This window comes from Diadema setosum, chromosome 11 (genome assembly GCF_964275005.1).
Source record: "Diadema setosum chromosome 11, eeDiaSeto1, whole genome shotgun sequence".
Taxonomy (NCBI): Eukaryota; Metazoa; Echinodermata; class Echinoidea; order Diadematoida; family Diadematidae; genus Diadema; species Diadema setosum.
Window position 1 is genome coordinate 29,761,178 of NC_092695.1, and position 18,369 is coordinate 29,779,546.

The 18,369-nt window shown below is 39.4% G+C and overlaps 1 protein-coding gene across 1 annotated transcript in view; it reads right to left on the reverse strand.

Moving 5' to 3' along the window:
* Nucleotides 1-11,432, reverse strand: part of LOC140235405 (guanylate cyclase soluble subunit alpha-2-like) — an 82,781-nt gene extending 71,349 nt beyond the window's left edge. Inside the window, exons 1-2 of the mRNA XM_072315430.1 lie at nucleotides 11,328-11,432; nucleotides 5,020-5,090 (exon numbers count right to left, since the gene is read on the reverse strand). Of these exons, the coding sequence (XP_072171531.1) occupies nucleotides 5,020-5,090; nucleotides 11,328-11,432 (176 nt within the window). The remainder of the gene's footprint in view (nucleotides 1-5,019; nucleotides 5,091-11,327) is intronic.
* Between the last annotated feature and the right edge of the window lie 6,937 nt (nucleotides 11,433-18,369).

An 18,369-nucleotide genomic window follows, 5' to 3' on the forward strand; every position in this document is an offset into this window, starting at 1 on the left:
ACAAAATAGAAAAAAAAAAATCTGAATCCAGATTTGAAATTTAAACTTTGATATCGACTTGAAGAAACACGTGCCCAACTAAATTTACCCAAACCATCTTTCAAGGATTACTGTTTTTAAGTTGTTTTTACCCTCAGACCATTCAGCATACAAACTTGTCAATATTAGCATACCTGTTTGATAAAGTGTCGCTTTTGTCTTGTATCTTCCGTACTGCTAATATCACCATACAATTATACACACTGTATAACATCTAGAACAAAGTTTTGAATACCCGCGTGCACACGGACACGACTTATAAAGGCAGCACAAATGTCCTAAACTGTTCACCTATAGCCTCTTTCACATACAAATTAGCTTTTATAGCATGACACTGGAAGGCTCAAGGAGACTCTATAGAAAAGAACCTTTTTTGGCCTTTTTTTTTTAATCGCTGCAGCGCACGCTACTAATTGAAACATATCGCCCGCGCAATTAGACGGTTCGACGTGCACGTTGAGAGGTGTCGATAACGCGTTTTAGTGCTTTTGTTACATGATATTCACCTGGTCTACGTAACCGGCGATCGAAAATACTCTCCACCTCAAGTTCACTAAATTTTGCGACAAACAACCAACTCTTTTTCGTTTATTTGTTGTTACTGCAAGTGCCAAAGTATTTACCATCGACACATTTTAGCCCCGATGAAACACAAGCTTCAATTTTTCTAATCGATTAAAGTTTCGGAAGGTGAGAGATATCCATCACTGTAATGATAAACACTCCCTCCGTTTCCGTAATCGCAGAAATGGCATGTTTTACGAAGACCTTGCTTAAAACCATGTTGTTTTGGAAAGCTTGAACTATCGCAGTGAGCTACCTTCGGGGTATTATCAGAATAATGGAGAATAGTATCCAGTTCCAAGGACTTCGTTTATGGAAATCTGCATGGCATCAATCATAAGGAATTTGATGCTAAAGGCATCTTGCATCTCTGAGCTTTGCATTACATCATGCAGCTTCAAAAGACATTGATTTTGTCTATACATGTACACGATCAAGGCACAACCTACTAAACGTCGCAGACACCCCATTCACACCCAGAATACAATTCCGGTTGCTTGACATGTCTTTGGACCAAGATTTGTAGCTCTTCTGCTTAAACTTTAGAACCTAATTCTCCCGCACGGGTGTAGCAAAAAGCGCCCACATTGATATCGATATACTTGGATATGACTGGCGATCTAATTACAATCTTTTAAATAACAGACTCAGGAGTTCAAGGAGTAAGCTCAATTTATTCCGACTGCTGAAAGGCATTAAAATCGAATGCAACAGGAGATTTTGCGTGTAATAAGCAGCAGGATAGAATACATCGATTGTCAAACCACACTTGATTTATAAAACCACAAAATAATTTGGTACAGATCTGCTGATCTCCATTATAAATGAATTATTCACTCTTCTGCTGGTAAGTCACTCACGGCCTGTGCGTTGAGGTTGGCGTTGGGAATGATCATAAGTAGAGAGACTTGTTATATAATCTGATTTATCTTTAAGTTGTGAAAAGGTTTGCAAGTGGCTAGGGATATCATGTACACCTGTTATTCCGCGCCAAACAAGGTGTGAATTGGCGCCTCGATGCTGCCGTTGTAATCTTCTCCAGGATTCACGCTTAACTAATCATTTTCTCCTCCAAATTTAACCCATCCGGCTCTCGAGCTTTTGGAATAACATTCGCCAAACCTCAAAGCGTTGCGAACAAGGCAGGGCTCGGTATACAGCTGGAGTCGCACCGTCTCGTTGCTCAAGTCCGCACGCGGGCTTAACCCACACAATGCGGCCCTCACTTCTCCTCGTGGCTGCTGGATTTCCGATTTTTATACCAGGTTTGGTGGTGACGTGTGGTTTGAGAAGGGAAAAGATCTGACGCAGAGATATGCCCCAGTCTTCCTGCCGAATCTAAATCTCACGACAAAATCGATAGCGCGGCAAGACGTCGAAAATAGTTCCCACGCGTAAGTAGCTTCACGATAACCCTTTCTCGTCCTTTTCCCTCTTTTCTTCTTCTTCTTCTTCCTCCTCCTCCTCCTTCTCCTCCTCCTTCTCCTCCTCCTCCTCTTCTTCCTCCTCCTCCTTCTCCTCCTCCTCCTCCTCCTCCTCCTCCTCCTTCCTCTCCTCCTCCTCCTCCTCCTCTTCTTCTTCTCCTTTTGCTCTCTGTCCAGATGGTATGTTTCCTGTTTTCAAGTACACTGGTCCTACTTGTCACAACATATTTCAATTCCAATTTCAATTTATTTTCATATTTCTAACAAAGGAAAATGATGCATAATTTCGAACTAGACTGTAAATGAATTATTGTCAACATATAGAACATGGCGGTCAATCTATGAAAGCTTAAATTTAAGTATAAATGCTAAGGAAATATAACGGAACCTATTTGAATACCTTTGTATTTTTTTTTCTTTTTGATTGGTGTGACCAGCAGAGCGTGTATACGTGTATATATATATATATATATATATATATATATATATATATATATATATATATATATATTCTCATCCTGCTACCGTGGTTGGTTTGATGTTAAGCACCATGCTATATGAAATATTGATGGGAAAGGTTGGTCGTCATTCTACATATATACGCAGAAGGTTTGCCAACTGTGATATCTTACAGTTTCTCTTATGCACACAATCACGTGATAACAATTCCTTTTCCACAACCGAAATAGAACCTTACCCTATCAGTGACAACTAATGCATTTAGTCAGGGTAGTTATTGCTCTAATAATCATTAGGCAATTTTATGATATCATTACATATGTCACTGACTGCGATATACACATGTGGAAATTACGTGTACCTTAACGACTTTCTCAGGGGGAGTGGGAATATGATTAATTGCGGAAAACTCGTTTAATGCCCGTTTCAGACATTCATCAAACACTGACAGATGGACATTAAAAAAAAATAAAGTGATGCATGATATAGATATAGGGACACTCTCGCACACAAGCATCTATGGAAATGATACATACATATACATATATGTACAAATATGTGTACAGTACATATAAGCCTACGTGCGAGAAAGTCGTTTGTACTCTAAACAATATACGGCTATCATTATTATAGGTGGCAACATCATGTCTGGCTAGTCAGAAGAGGTGATTATTTAAGAGTATGTACGTGTTGTTTGAAATGGTATTAGTGCACGTCTTTTGGAAATAGAAACACAGATGCATTTACGTCATGGTTAACGCGTGTGATTGATTTGGCGTGTTATAGTGGAATTTACCCAAATGATTGGAAGAATCCTAGAATCTTCCCTTTGTTCAAAAAGGCGATCGTCATAGCATTGATAATTTACAAATGTATATGGTGCGCAAAGATCTGCTCGAAGTGAAATGCAACTAGCCGAGGCATTATTTCATACAGACGTCACAGTACATTTAATCAAAAAGAGCTGAACTCTATACTTTTATTGATATTGTTAATTAGGATAGCATCCGAGAAATGTTAGGCAAGTTCTCTTATATAGGTTGTTGAGTATAATAAACTTTCAAACTTTTAAACTTTCTTGGATGTATCACGAGTGAAACTGCTAAGCGTGAACGTACACAAAGTTTGTTTTAAGTGTAAGGTCTTGGAAGAAGGCGCAGAATTTGTACTTGAACGGGATCGTATTTGGATAGTATAATGGTATACAAAAAGTTTAGAAACAGTGTTAATATATAGTACCATGACACAGAGTAAAAGCAGTCATTTAAAAACAGAAGTCAATAAATGTTTTAACAAGCTTAGAAGAAATGAGGAAAAGTTTGGGTCATCTATGATGAAGTAAATCGAACTCATTGCCGTTAATCTGGACTATTCGAGATCTGTTATGTTTGGGCGACTTTCATTCATTCGTTCATGTAATTTTACATCTCAACCAAAACTTGAAAATAATATATATATTTTTTACATAAGATATAAGTACATATATATGTCAACATTACAAAATATGATAAATAAAATTTATGGATATACCATTGATAAGGCAAAAATTACAAAACACAAAAAGCATTCTGAAGTTTAGAAAATGCAGGAGATGGATGGATGATACATAACAGAAAATTATGATAGATTGTTTCATTGAATTTATCCTTACATCCTCTCATTTTATTAAATAGGCAAATTCTTTTGATGAAGAAGCACAACCGTTAAATTTATCATTAAATCTTGATTTGTATGGTGAAGATTGTGTCCGCGAATTGATTCGTGAACTTGATGCTTCCAAAGCTGCCGGAACAGATGGTATCAGTGCACGTCTTTTTGGATTATAAAACACGGGTGTAATTGCGTCACGGTTAACGCGTCTGATCAATTTGTCGTTCTGAAGCGGATTTTCTCAGATGATTGGAAGCACGTTAAAATCTTTCCTTTATTCAAAACAGAAATAGCATTGTGAATTATCGCTGTATATCTTTTTTTCCTGTTGTACGTAAACTTTTTGAAAAAAAGCTGCTCATATACAATTATACGGCTACGTAATGCAGCATAGTGTCCTTAACAATACTCAGTTTGGGTTATTATCAATTATAGTCTCCAGTTTATAGATAAAGGTTGTATGGTAGGCGCTGTCTCTTTAAAATCAAAACCTGCTTCTGTCACTGTCGACCGGAATGTATTGTTAGCAAAATTAAGAAGGGTTGGAATTATCTGGCGTCCATTTCAATGGTTCGGGTCATAGCTTAGGAATAGGAGGAAACATGCTATGTTGAGCATATCTGTATCTTCTATGAGGTCAATTCTAATTAGAGCACCTTACAGCTCTGTTTATGCGACCACTGTGATATTTCTTAGACCTTCATGACAAAATTTTAAAAATAAATCAAGTAAATAATATGGTTATGTACACCCATATATATATATATATATATATATATATATATATATACATGTTCATATGTAAAAAAATGTAAATATATAATATATTATATTCCACACATTCATCATAGACAAACAAAATATAATAGAGAGTTGTACTCACAGAAAGTCGTCGATGTTATCGTGGCCATGAGATGAGAAGACTCGTCGGAAGGTGAGAGACACAGTACCGACCTGAAGATAAAGAAAGGAGAGAGAAAGTAAACCCACTACGTGACCTCACCGAGATATTCAGGAATTCTGGAATTCTAGACCCAATGGCCCGATTTCACGAATGTGGTTTGTGTTTAAGCCGTGGTTTCAATTTAGACCATGGTCTAAAACAAGCGTGATTTAGACGTACCTGTAACATGCGCGCATCAATGCGCGTTTATTATTGGACGTCTGTTGGCGTACGCAATCTGTCAGTCGTATTTACGCAGAAGAAATTTGCATAAACCATGGTCTAAATTAAACCACCTTCATGAATTCGGGCCAATAACTCTACTTAACCAGCACCCTTAACCATGTCACTGGCATTGCAATTGACATTACATGCAAACAGCGACTATGGTACTGGAAGAGTTAAGGCTGCCGTGTCTCTGAAAATGTAGCCCCGTAAAAGTGTCTTAACCGTGTGGACTCTTTTTTGTTTTGTTTTGTTTTGTTTTGTGTGTGTGTGTGTTTTTTTTTTTTAGTTACAGTTCGTTATTCCGAAAGTTCGTTAATCCGAAAATGAAATGAGATTCGTTTTTGCGAAGTTTCGTTCATGTAAAGGTTCGTTAATGCAGAAACGATATAAGATTTGTAATTAGGTTGAACTTGTTGACATTGGGCACTTTATAGTAACAAAGGATAGACAATTATACGGCATATGCCATCATTTTTTTTTCAATTTCTTGTTTTAACATGATTGTATTCTTCAGAATGAAATATTTCAAGAAACCGATAAGTCGCACGGAAGATGTTCAAATTAGGAACTATTTTTTGATTAGCGATTAAGCGGGATTCAATTGCTTTCTTACATTAAATATTCTAACATCACAGGGATACCTGCAGGCATTAGAAATTACCTGCTTCATACATATGATATCAACTCTGTTGTGTTATTTAAGGCATTCAACACTTTCCATTGTATCATCTTTTGGTAATGATTGCTGCCTGCTTATTCTTTGTTATTTTTTTCTTTCCCATTGTTATCATTTTCACATGATTTATATCGCAATCATTCTATGACTGTTTGTAATTACTTATACCTATGTTTATAGATGATCCAATACATAGTATAATATATATGATATCTCGTAAAACATAGTGTATGCTCTCTCCAATTATGTCACTGTGTTGTATTGTCTCTGCTACCGTGCAACATTCATCAATACAATTATAGAAAACACATCGAAGTATTATTCATCCTCCAGATTTGACAGTCGTGAATAGTTAACCAACCATATCGCTCAAAAGCATCGACTGCTCAGGTAGGCCGACTTTATACAATGTTTCCTAAGACCTTTTTGATTTCTGATCTTTTTTTTTTTCGTCATGTCTGCTGAACCAAGGAAATTAAAAACAATTTACGGCAGTAGCTCGAGAAGGAAGACTCCAGAAATAGCCAACGACCTTGGTGCCCATGTCACCATAAGGAGTATACTTGAAGACAGATGGTTGACTGAGTGAACATTTGAAACTTCACAGTTGAAGTACGACCACCGCGCCACCCAAGAGCTTTCCGTATCGCATCGTCATTTCAGGCAGCACGTGGTCGTGCGAATGCTCACCCCCAAACTCATAAAGATGGCAAATTTAAAGGGCAAATCCCATCTAGCTGAAGGTAAGTATGAAAACAAGAGTATATTGTATCATGTTACCAGACAACAGTTAAAATTTGATCAAATTCGGATTGAAAATAAGGAAGTTGTAACATTTTCACGATTTGCTAATTTTCCCAGAACAGTTTCTGAACAGCTGAAAATGATATGTAAATGTGTGATTTGATCGTGTCATCACCTCAAATGTTCCAGCAATCGTGTTAAAAAAGGACGAAAATTAATTTCTTCTGCTATTAAGTGTAAGATATAATGTTATTTCTGTCTGAATGTTTTCAAAATAACCATCCTTCAGATAAGTTACGATATTGAGAATGAGTCATAATTACGTTTGAACAAAAAACAGAAAATGGTAATTTCAAGATTTTACGTACACACTATACTTCAAATTGTGAGGCGATGTCTTCATACCAACGCACTCATTTGCATGGCCCCTATTCATATTCGCTGTTCAAGAACTGTTTTATGAAAATTAACAAAGCTTTCCAATTTCATAACTTGCCTAATTCTATTACAACTGATTGACAAATTGCTCCACATTGACGTAAATTGCCTCATTTCCATCCGACTTTCATCAAAATTTTAACTGTTGTGCTTGTATAGATTTCACTTTTTCTCTTTAGACTAACGTTTTACTGGTCCAGAATTCCCCTTTAATTGATAGCAAGCTACATAACGACTGTATTTGCTCGGGGGGGGGGGGGGGAATCATGGAAGTAAGAGAGAAAGAGAGACAGAGAGAACAAGAGATAAAGAGGAAACGTAATTTACAAGAGTTGAAGTAATTAGCATTATATAGAAACTGGAATTAAATCGAGATCTGCCGAAAATCAGACAGCAGTATCGCACAGTATCACATAGCCCTAGAACGCCTGATATCTTTTCAACCGGCGGTACCGGATCCTCACCCCACCCCTCCCCACAGTCGAGTTTCGTTGTGTTCCCCTCTGCTGAGTGAGGAAGACTACAAAAGGCTGTATGACATCACTGTATCTGAAGATGTGTGATGGCTTAAGTGATGCTGTAACCATGGTAACGACTAGGACAGTACTGTCACTTTTCTTGTCTCTGTCTCCTCTTTTTGTCTTCCTCTCTCTAAACACACAGATAAACACACAAATTATCCATATATTTAGAAGAGAGAGAGAGAGAGGGACATACACACACTGTCATGAATATATATTTGTTCAGCCCACGTGGGGGCAGGAAGTTTGGAGACTTTTCGGACTGACTGTGGTGCTCGAGTGGAAGAATACAAGTTCAGCTGCTGTTACTTCAAGAAAGTTTGGTGGTGATCTGACTGGTGTCACCAGTGAGGATAATGTGTGACGTGTTGTTGAGTTGCCACCGTCTTTTCCTCCCCTCCATAGCAACACACACACACACACACACACACACACGCAAGTGCGCTGGTACATATATTACACGCGCACGTGTGTACGAGTATTTTACGTAGAATTACGAATGACATAAATGGAGTTTTCAAACTTTGAAAACTTTGTATGTATGGCAGGAAGAGAAGGAATGGAAAGAGAGACTTATCGATTTCCATGAACAAAAAAGAACTTGGATGGGCGTCATTTCTGTAAGAATACAGAGCTAATCTGGGAGAACAGGGAAGGATGGGAGGGACCTGGGAAGCATGGCGTTTTCCGATGTGAACCACTCGTCTCTGGTGTCACGTGACATTGACCCGAGTTCAGCAGGCCCGTGACAAAAGAAGCTCTTGAGCAGCGTTCCGCTAAACGATACCTTCACACCGAGCACAAAAAAAACACCCTGCATCTTCCCAAAAGAGCGTGAAGCGCATGTACTTAACCCCTGATACACGAGATCGTAAAGGAGGAGATAGAAATGGCCTTGCTCCAAGACGTGTGGATAATCTTCGATTAAAAAAAAAAATGATTGAACAGGTAGAAAGTCGTAGTCATATACTTAAACTAAATGAAAGAAACATGATTCTGAATATCTTAAAAGGGAAAAGATAGGAATGTTGTCATACGGAATTAAGTAAGATCATAATAAGCTTGTTTTGTGGTAAGGGGATGTGAAAGGCTTTTTGTTTTATATATCGTTTTGTTTTGTTTAATTTCGTTCAGCTTAGTTAGCGTTTTGCTGATTATTTTGTTCCCCCTAATTTCCCTCCAGTGATCAGGGAGCGCATTAGAGTTAAAAGTTACATGTAATGACTACTCCCCCCCCCCATCACACACAAAAAAACCCCAAAGCTTAAAGTATCTTTTTAATGCTGTTATTTTATTTCTTATTTATCTATTCGTTCTCCACTCATGGAAACGATTGCCCTATCAGCCAAAGGGGTCCTTGCCGTACATTAAAAAACAAACAAACAAACAAACAAACAAGCAAACAAACAAATGTATATTCAACATAGTTTCATGAAAACAGAGTACCCTATGGTCGCATGGAAATACATTACAGTGTTAGTATAGGAACGGAACCTTTGGGCTTGAACCTGTCAAATGACAAAGCACCTGTAAAAAGAAGTTGATAGCCAAACCGATTTTCCTTAAAAACAGTAACCCAGTGATAAGGAGGTAAGGGGGTGATCTGTACGCATCTCTTTCTGGAATAATGTTGCGAGGATCCCTCGACACAGATAACCGACAGGTAGTCATCCCGCCTAAAACGATGAATCTGACGGATGACACATTATTGTCTTGTAGCAGCCGCAAACTAGCAGCATTAATTCTGCTCCGGACATTGCCAGTGATATACAAATCGTTTACAGTTCGTTATTCCGAAGGTTCATTAATCCGACAATTAAAATAGGTTCGTAACGCACTTTCTTTTCATTTTTTGGGATTAACGAACCTTCGTAGTAATACCAAAATGTCCGGATTAACGGACATCTAGGAAAAAGGGAATTTTATTTCATTTTTGGAATAACGACAAAATCAAACCTTTTTCAATATAAATCAAGCCATAGAACGACCATTCCTAAAATTATTGATACCGTTCGACTTGCATAGAAAGACAATAGATAAGTGATATTTAAGGACCAATGACCATTACGTTACAACAGGCAAGACTATACGTACAAAAGGAAACACAAACAAAGAATTCCTGACTGTAATGTTACATAGAGTTCCTCAACACTAACACAAGGAGTAAAACTGATAAACGCGAGATGATATAGAGTTGAAAAACAAAAACAACAACAACGCAAGTAGGGATAAAGGGTGGGAACATGTGAAACTCCGGGTATCACGAAACGTAAGCAGTTTTGGTAAGGATGGATGTATATCGCTACCAATAAAACGAACTGAGTGATGTATTTGGCATCATCTCCAAATGTGTTTTTGAGCCGACATATTCTCCAAACGCTAGGAGAGGATTATGGGATCGCTTTCGCTTTTGAACCACGTGACCGCTTTCAGGATCATACGACGGTAATTCATCAAGCACTATAAGGGTATGCTTTGAGCAAAGCCTATACAGATGATAGAGACGCTATAGATGTAGAAGGGCTAATAAACATACTTGAACCAAGGGATTCTTTGATGCTGAATTGATCAGATCGTTATGCTACGCAGAGACATTGACGCAGCTAAAGATCAGGCATATCTTGATTGGAAACTCGTGTCAGTTGTTACTGAGAGGACGCGTTCGTACCAAGTCTCAAAGTAGGCACAAGTATTTTTTTTCCCTGTTTCAATCCCACTTGCCTACGGCTCACGATATGATGTGTAAGACTTGTGTTCGAATCCTAACATCTGGAGCTCTTCGTACTTGTAATTGCACTTACATGGGTCCTTTAACATCTTTTCCAATAAAACCTCTTGATTTTTCTTTAAATGATGATATTCACAGCTTTAAAAAAAAATGGATAAAGACGGAAGTAAAATGAATGAGAGCAATAAAGAAAGTGACAACAACAGACATAAATACAGCAGAAGTACCAGTCACATCCTTATGGCATTGCAATCTTAAAGGCAGCCTAAAAACAAGATGCCTGTCTTTCATCTTTTCTCGCAACAGAATTCTTTTGATATACTTGGCATGCTGGTGGATGGGGACATACTGTCTATCCGTATGTTTGTGTATGTGTGTGTGTGTGTGTGTACATATGTCTGTATGTCTACGTGTTGAGTATTGAACAAAACATACTCAACCTTTCTGTCAATTTCCACACTTCCTTTTACATACCGGTGCGACCCATCAAGTATGTGCCCATGTCAAATTGTGTCAAATGGTAAATTTCAATCAAGGCGATTTTCTTTAGTTCCACATAACTATGAGATGATGGCGATGTAATACCATGAAATATATCCATGACGCCTGAAAGGGATATCTTCTCTTCTATTTGGACGTTATGGCTACACCCAGGGGATTATCACACTATCATCAGATCCTTATTACCTCAGAAACATTATAAAGATGAATGATACCAATCTTAACCAGCAAAGCAGGAACGTCATCCTTTCATTTTTTTCTGTTACTTATTCTATTATTTCCCATATCTTTAAGGTTTATTTTAGTCGTTCTGACGACATTCCTCCATCTGCACCAAAATCAGGCGCACGTTACAAGGCACAGGGGTTTCATTCATATCCCAATTCAGGCATGTTCACCGCGCAAATATCACCCCTTGAGGGCTGGAGCTCATGAGACCGGCTGTGGGCACGAAGCTGGTACGCCATTCATCATCCGTAATGAAGAGATGCCTTTCCCCTTGGGCCCTTGGCGCCATTTTTTATCTGTTCCATGTAGAACGCGGCTCGAATTTCAAATATGACATTTATACGGTTGGAACTGAACTAGATATTTTCGACTTTATGTGGCGAAAGACGATCATTTCGAATCATCGTAAGGCATGGTGTGTGGGAAGGAGGGGGGGGGGGGGGGTAGGAGGAAGAGGAGGGGAAGATTGGTAACAAAGACCAGACGTTAATTCAAGAAGTTGGAAACAACCTGCCCGCTGTCATTTCTGGGCCGATCGAGCATCACAATTCTGGACGTAGATCCCTGTATACAATATATCCCTGCCTATCCATTAGAGGATCGGGTCCCCGCTCTCCTCTTAACGCTAGGAGATTTTTGACTGATAAACTATCTTTGTAGACGTTCAACATCTGGTGTCATGCAAATAGTGATGCACGACTGGATTGGATATTCGATCACGATTTGCCAAACCAATTGGGACGAAAAGACGAAGTTAAGTCACGAAATGAAACAAGGCCACACGGTGGTAAGACGTGTGGATTGAATCACACTGCATGAATGAAAGAGGGTTTGAGCGACAAAAAAACAAAACAAAAACCCAACAACAACAAGAGGGAGAAAATAAAGCGTGAAATTAGAGTCAATAATCTAAGCGAGAGAGAAGGAAGTAGCGTAAGTTAACAGTACACAACGATATGACACACTTCTCTAAAAATAAAAATCAATTGCGGCTTCTACGACATATACATGGTGGAATAGATGATGAAGAAAATGAACAAGCCTGTGAACTTAATAAAAAAAACTTAACTTAGATTGAGAGATTTGTTTTCAGAAACCGAGGGCAAAGATCTTTTCGACCCCCTTCCCCTCTGAATATCCAAACGACGGATATACGATAAAGCTCTGTACAAGAGCGACTCTTTAAGTCAACCTGTATTGAAATCAACTGGGTATGTCACCATGATATTACGCCAGATTGTGAAAATAGGATTCTGTGATGCCAAGCGTTGATGATTGCACATAGTTATGGTTTAGAATCTGGAGCAGCTAATGAGGATAGATATCCACTTACAAACACTCCACCAATCCTGATCATTGTCGTGTAATGTACAAATAAAAGTGACTCCGTGCTACAACCATAACCCCTTCATTGTTTCATGTTATCCATTTGCTGTATGTGTTGTTGTTGTTGCTGCTGCTGCTTTTGCTGTTGTTGTTGTTGTTGTTGTTGTTGTTGTTGTTGTTGTTGTTGTTACAGTGAGAGGAATCGGATAATGGTGAAATAATATCAAGAACTCTGCTAATAATTACCCGTTGTCATTGCGTCGTGGCTTTCGCTTCGACAGACCGGTCTAATAGAAAATAAAGTCGGGTAAACAATCTCATAAACAGGCCATCAAAAAACGCCAACTGTGTCTCAGATGACAAGGTGCGGTCAGGCTTGTCATTGTAGCCGTATTGCCGAGTGTCTGTGGGCCTCGATATCGCTGCCCGGCCCAGTCATCAAGGGTGTCATCTCCCGATAACAGCCTTCACACGCTTCGCTCCCTCACTGACTTCGGGTAATTTACGACGGTATGGCAAGGTCGACACGAGGAAGGAAAAATTGGCAATTAACTGTCGCGGAGGATTCCTCTGTGTCAGCTTCCCGCCCAAAATATTCGAACTTCCATTCGTCCTTGATTCATTGAATCATCATTTCAATTAATACGACTTGAACGTGTAAATACTTGGGTCTGTATAAAAAAAAAAAAATGGAAGATCAGTTCAGTGCGGAGTGTAATGATAACATTACAGAGCGGTGATGTTCGTTATTCCGAAGGTTCGTTAATCCGAAGATGAAAAGACGGTGCGTACTACGAACATCCGAAAGTGCGAACCTTCTTTCTTTTTCGGATCAACGAACCTTCCGAATATCGAACCTTTCATATCATTTTTTGGATTAACAAATCTTCGAAATAACGAACCTTTGGAATAACGAACCTTCGGAATTACGAACTGTAACCGACACAGCATAAATACACGTCTGATAGAATAAGAGGCTCTGTAATGCGTTTAGGTAGACAGACTTACAATCAATCTCAAACGTATTATACCGATGCAGCCAGAACTGCATATAAAAAATCAGACATAATGAAAATTTCTTGACATTTTCTTTAAAAGTTTAAAGAGATTACTTGTAATATTAAGAGAGCGAACAATACATGTTAAAGTAATAGCCACCTCTAGAAGCTTTTCTGAAAACATTATTTTGTTTTCACGATACCGATCTACACGATACAATCTAATCCGAAGACCTAACATTGCAGACTCAAAAAAAAAAAGGAAAAGAGAAGATACTTCCAAGAGTTTCCGTTCACTTTCTCAATATTCCACTGGAGTCTTCCATGCGATTAGTTTTCAACTTGACCCCCGTACCATTACAAACACAAACTATTTGTAAATTGAATCCTACGATGAGTCTTTCAGCTGAGTTGTTATTCTCAGCAGCAGTTATCATTGTTATTGAGACGGGATCTCAGCCGTATAAGATGCCGGTAAATGATCCAAGAACTTGCAGAATACACTCACACATTGGAAAATAAGTTCGAGTGAAAACAATCTTCTCATTGAACAAGGGTTTTCTCCTGCTTCACTAACAAGCGGTCACTAAAGAAAGACAGACGCTCAAGAAAGCGAACAAACCAAGCCTCGATCTGTATTGGAGATTCGATTTTTCTGTCACTTTGTCATGCTTCTAGGGCGTATTATTGCTTTTCACACCTGCCAGATAAAATAATGAAGGACTGCAAAAATGGTCGATGAAATATGAGAATGTTCCACGGTCATTCACTTGGAATCATGCACTAAATACCGCCACGTGCCAATACCAGACTTCTAAACCTCATGAAAACCTCTCTCGGAATTCCAGTCCGGATCGTTATTCTATCTCACGTCATTACTTTACTAGCAGCTGTCATCGTAAGAGGGAGAGAGAGAAGGTGGGGTGGGGTGGGGATGGGGGTGGGGAGAGGATATCATTGCCCGGAAGCAAAACCCGCAGAGTTCATTGACCCGTAAATACTAGACTTCTGTCGGTGAGCGAGGCGACATCACGGGCAGGGATGGAGGGAGGGGAAGGGGAAAGGGGAAGGGGAGGAGGAAGAGGCGCTTGGTGGTAGAGGGGGAGGGGAGTGCACGATTGCTGCCCAATGAATTGGGTTCGGTTAAAGTATTTCCATATGTATATCGGGATATAAAGTGTAAGCGTATAGAAAGATAACTACATATAATGTGACACTTCCCCGGTTCCCAGTCTGAGTTCCGAGTGGATAAGTATGATGTAGCATACGGCGTGTGTCGTGTGCCAATACTTTCTAAAGAGCTTTTATGGATTTATGGGTCCGGAATGTGCCTCCCAAGAAGGGAGTCTGCTTTTCCTGCTCCTACTGGTCCTAAAGTCTTCCCGTTTCTAATACCAGGGATAAATCGAATTTGTAGGAAGTTTTCCGTCTTAATTGACTCTATTTCAGATAGTCCAAGAATTCCATGTTTACTTGACAAACAAATTGATGATAACGGTAAGCTTGTATCAAAAATACCAACATCATTTTTTTTTTCTAAAATAGAAACTGACTACTGGAACGAAATCATATCTTCTATTAGCATGCACACGTACAAGTACAAACGAGCACAGGCACTCACACATATTGTATGCACAAACACACATACATATACATTATGTATATATAAATACATACAAAACAGAGAGAGAGAGGCCTTCCAAGCATGAATGTTGCCCTAAACGATGACGGATACCGTATATAAGAAGTACACCTGTGTAGGACTTATAGGAATGGCACATGCAAATCTTCGATTGTCTTTTTAAAAAAAGGTGAAAGAGTGAGGATAAACAACGTTTCTCATAATAGAATACGTGGAGCGAAGACAGTCGGAGCTATTTCGGTTCAACCTTCAGCCCGGCATCACCGCCACCCGTGTTTGGTCCTGATGACGGCATCATAGCCCGTCGAGGAACATGTCACGTGTTGTTTGACAACAGCGGGTGTGAGAGGCACGGAACTTTGTCTTCCTTGCTGGTTACGCCTGCGTGAGCACGCTTTTATTGCGGCCCAGTACCGGTATACCAGAAAAGGTCAAATTCTACCGGTATCTAGCCGAGTGTTACACACGGATGGCGCCTTTTTTGGATGCGGACACACGTGGCTGGGGTGGAAGAAACCAGCCAATTCTTTTCTTTCTTCCGGAGACGGGATGTGATTCTGCTGTGACTTGAAGGATGTGGCGAAGAAGCGTAAGTGAACTGAAATGCCCGGCAGGCACGAACATTAAAACTCGCTGAGAGAAAGAGTTCGAACTTCATCGTATCTTTACAGAATTACAATTCGACCGATGTCACGCAGTTTGCTGACTTTCAAGAAGGAAACAAAAAGAGTGAATCTACGGATCTAATGAAAAAAGACTATGTGTCGTGCTGTTTTGAACCTGATACAGCCTGCGTAATCCTTGCCATGAGAAATCAAGGAGTAGCAAATAACATCCAAGGTGATTCCATTAGCATTTAAGATGTCTGCAGCTAGAATGATGATGTTTAAAAATTAAGATCACTTGGAGTGAGTGGCGCCCTCTGTTTTGAAGCTGAACAAGAGGCTTCAAATTATTATTATCCATTTTGTTTCATCAAGGTAGGCAAAACTTTTAGGTGGATTTAAAGTTTAGAACTTCAAGAAAAAAAAAAGAAACATGCCTGGACATCCGTTTCGATCACACATACACATACACACATAGCACGCGCGCACACGCGCACACAGGAGCACACACGGGCACATGCGGAGTAAACGTTCCGTGACCTTCAATGTACCCGCTGGTATTGTCGATAGCAAACAGCCATTAGACTTTGAGGAGATTGCTCGGAACACCGAAAAGATCTTGACGAAAGGTCTTTGCTGATATGCAGGAAAGAAACATGAAAAAGACCTTAACTTAACAAACAGCCAAAGTGCTGCAAGCAATGCTCTCGTCGACACGGAGAAAAAAAAAAATGTCTACACTGGTAAAGGGCACAAGGACAAGGTAATTGACCAATGATAAGAACAGACGCTGGGCCTTCGGGGAGTGTCATAATGTACATTGCCGTATCATGTTTGCCAATGTAAATTGGGAGGCGCTGTGCCTTCATAAAGCTGCGATCTTTCATGTTTTTATTCTTACCTATTCATCCGCCACTCTTCAAAAGAAACTGCACAGAGGCAGCTCGGCTGACGATATATACGCTCGTCCCCCTATACCCAAACCGCCTCATCATTTCTCCAGATTGAGTCGTGGGCGATGAAGCATTAGCTTATTTCTGTCTCACAACAGATGGTACTCTGGGTCAAAGAGGTTAACGTTTTCCAATATGATATTCGGCTCTGTAGATTTCGGGAACGCTGTCGTGTACACAAAGGTTAGTTTAGATCTGCACGCATCTATTCAGAGTGTAGATATGACACTGAGGGTATGGCGTTCCACAAAACGGCATTCCCGCCAGCTCGGTCGTAATCGTCATGTCAGACGTTCGAAACACAACTTGAGGCAGTGTGTTTGATTCTTTACTGAGACGCCATAAGCTTCCAAACGCGTTTATTTTTTTCCCCTCTGTCATTCCTCCTGGTATAGGCGCTAAATATCGCTCTCAAGAAACGGAGGGGTGTGCAAGGGGTTTGTATTGACACACAAGGCACTCGGCCTCGGTGTTAATGTAATGGTAAACAGGCTCTAAGTTGACTTAACCAGAACAAGGTTTGCTACCTTTTTACCACAAAACTGGCACTCTTCAGAAAATAATGTTGCTTTTCTCACAGTAACCCGGGAAAGAGAACGTGTCAACAACACAAGCCCTTTAACAGCCTGACTGCCCCATTACTTTTCATTTCCCCCTTTGCCCGTCAAATCTTTAAAGGGTCTGTCGAGTACCCGTCTAACTTTTTTTTCCTTTTCTGCTTCTTGGTACAGTATTAAAGCTCAACACTACCCACTGTATTTCCTCCAGTTGAAACACATAGACACAAATGCAAACAGCATTGCAACTATTCAAAGATTGAGTTTCAAAAGAAAACATCCCGGACATATTACCCCACAGACGCAAAAGACACTAAGAAGTGAGGACAGGTCACAAAACTGGTCTTATCTAGGGTTCTCAAAATCACTAGAGTTAACAAAACAAGAACCAATACATCATAAAAAATCTTACATCGTGTTATTGTAATATACCAAAATTTTAGTTCTTCCCACTTGTATTATTTTGTCATAATTATCTCTTTATGATGATGTTACCTATTTTGTCTCTGTCTATTTGGATTGTCCCCTGCTTATTCCAGGTGACAGTTTATAGGCATTGGATGTTCCACTGTTTATTGACTATAAAAAGAAAAATGTTGAACAAAATATAGATAGATAAAAAGATGAATACATACATAAATAATTACACATCTATATTTGTCTATCTATCTATCTATGTCTGTCTACCTATACGTGTATATATATATATATATATATATATATATATATATATATATACATATATATATATATATCACATGCTTACATGCACATTCATGCATGACGCATAGACAGACATGTGTAAATTTAGAAGGCACGCGTCTCCCAGTATCACACCGAATCTTCAATCATTTCCCTCATGAGTAATGCACGTTGAATTATTCCCTCACGGACGTAACTCCAGACGCCGATTTTGCTGAGCTCTCCTGTCCGTCCGAATAAATAAAGAGTGATCGCTTCCCGCAATATACACATACTAGCCAGTGTGGCTGACCAGCATCTGTCCATCTGGTCTCAGAATGAAACCTATTTGTAATGCACTGTTGGACAGGTGAACAAAGAGGATCTCGCGCCTTCATTTTTTGGTCTTCTCCCCTCTTTGTCTCTTCATATAAGTCTCGTTCTTTTCATTTTCTGTGCGTGTG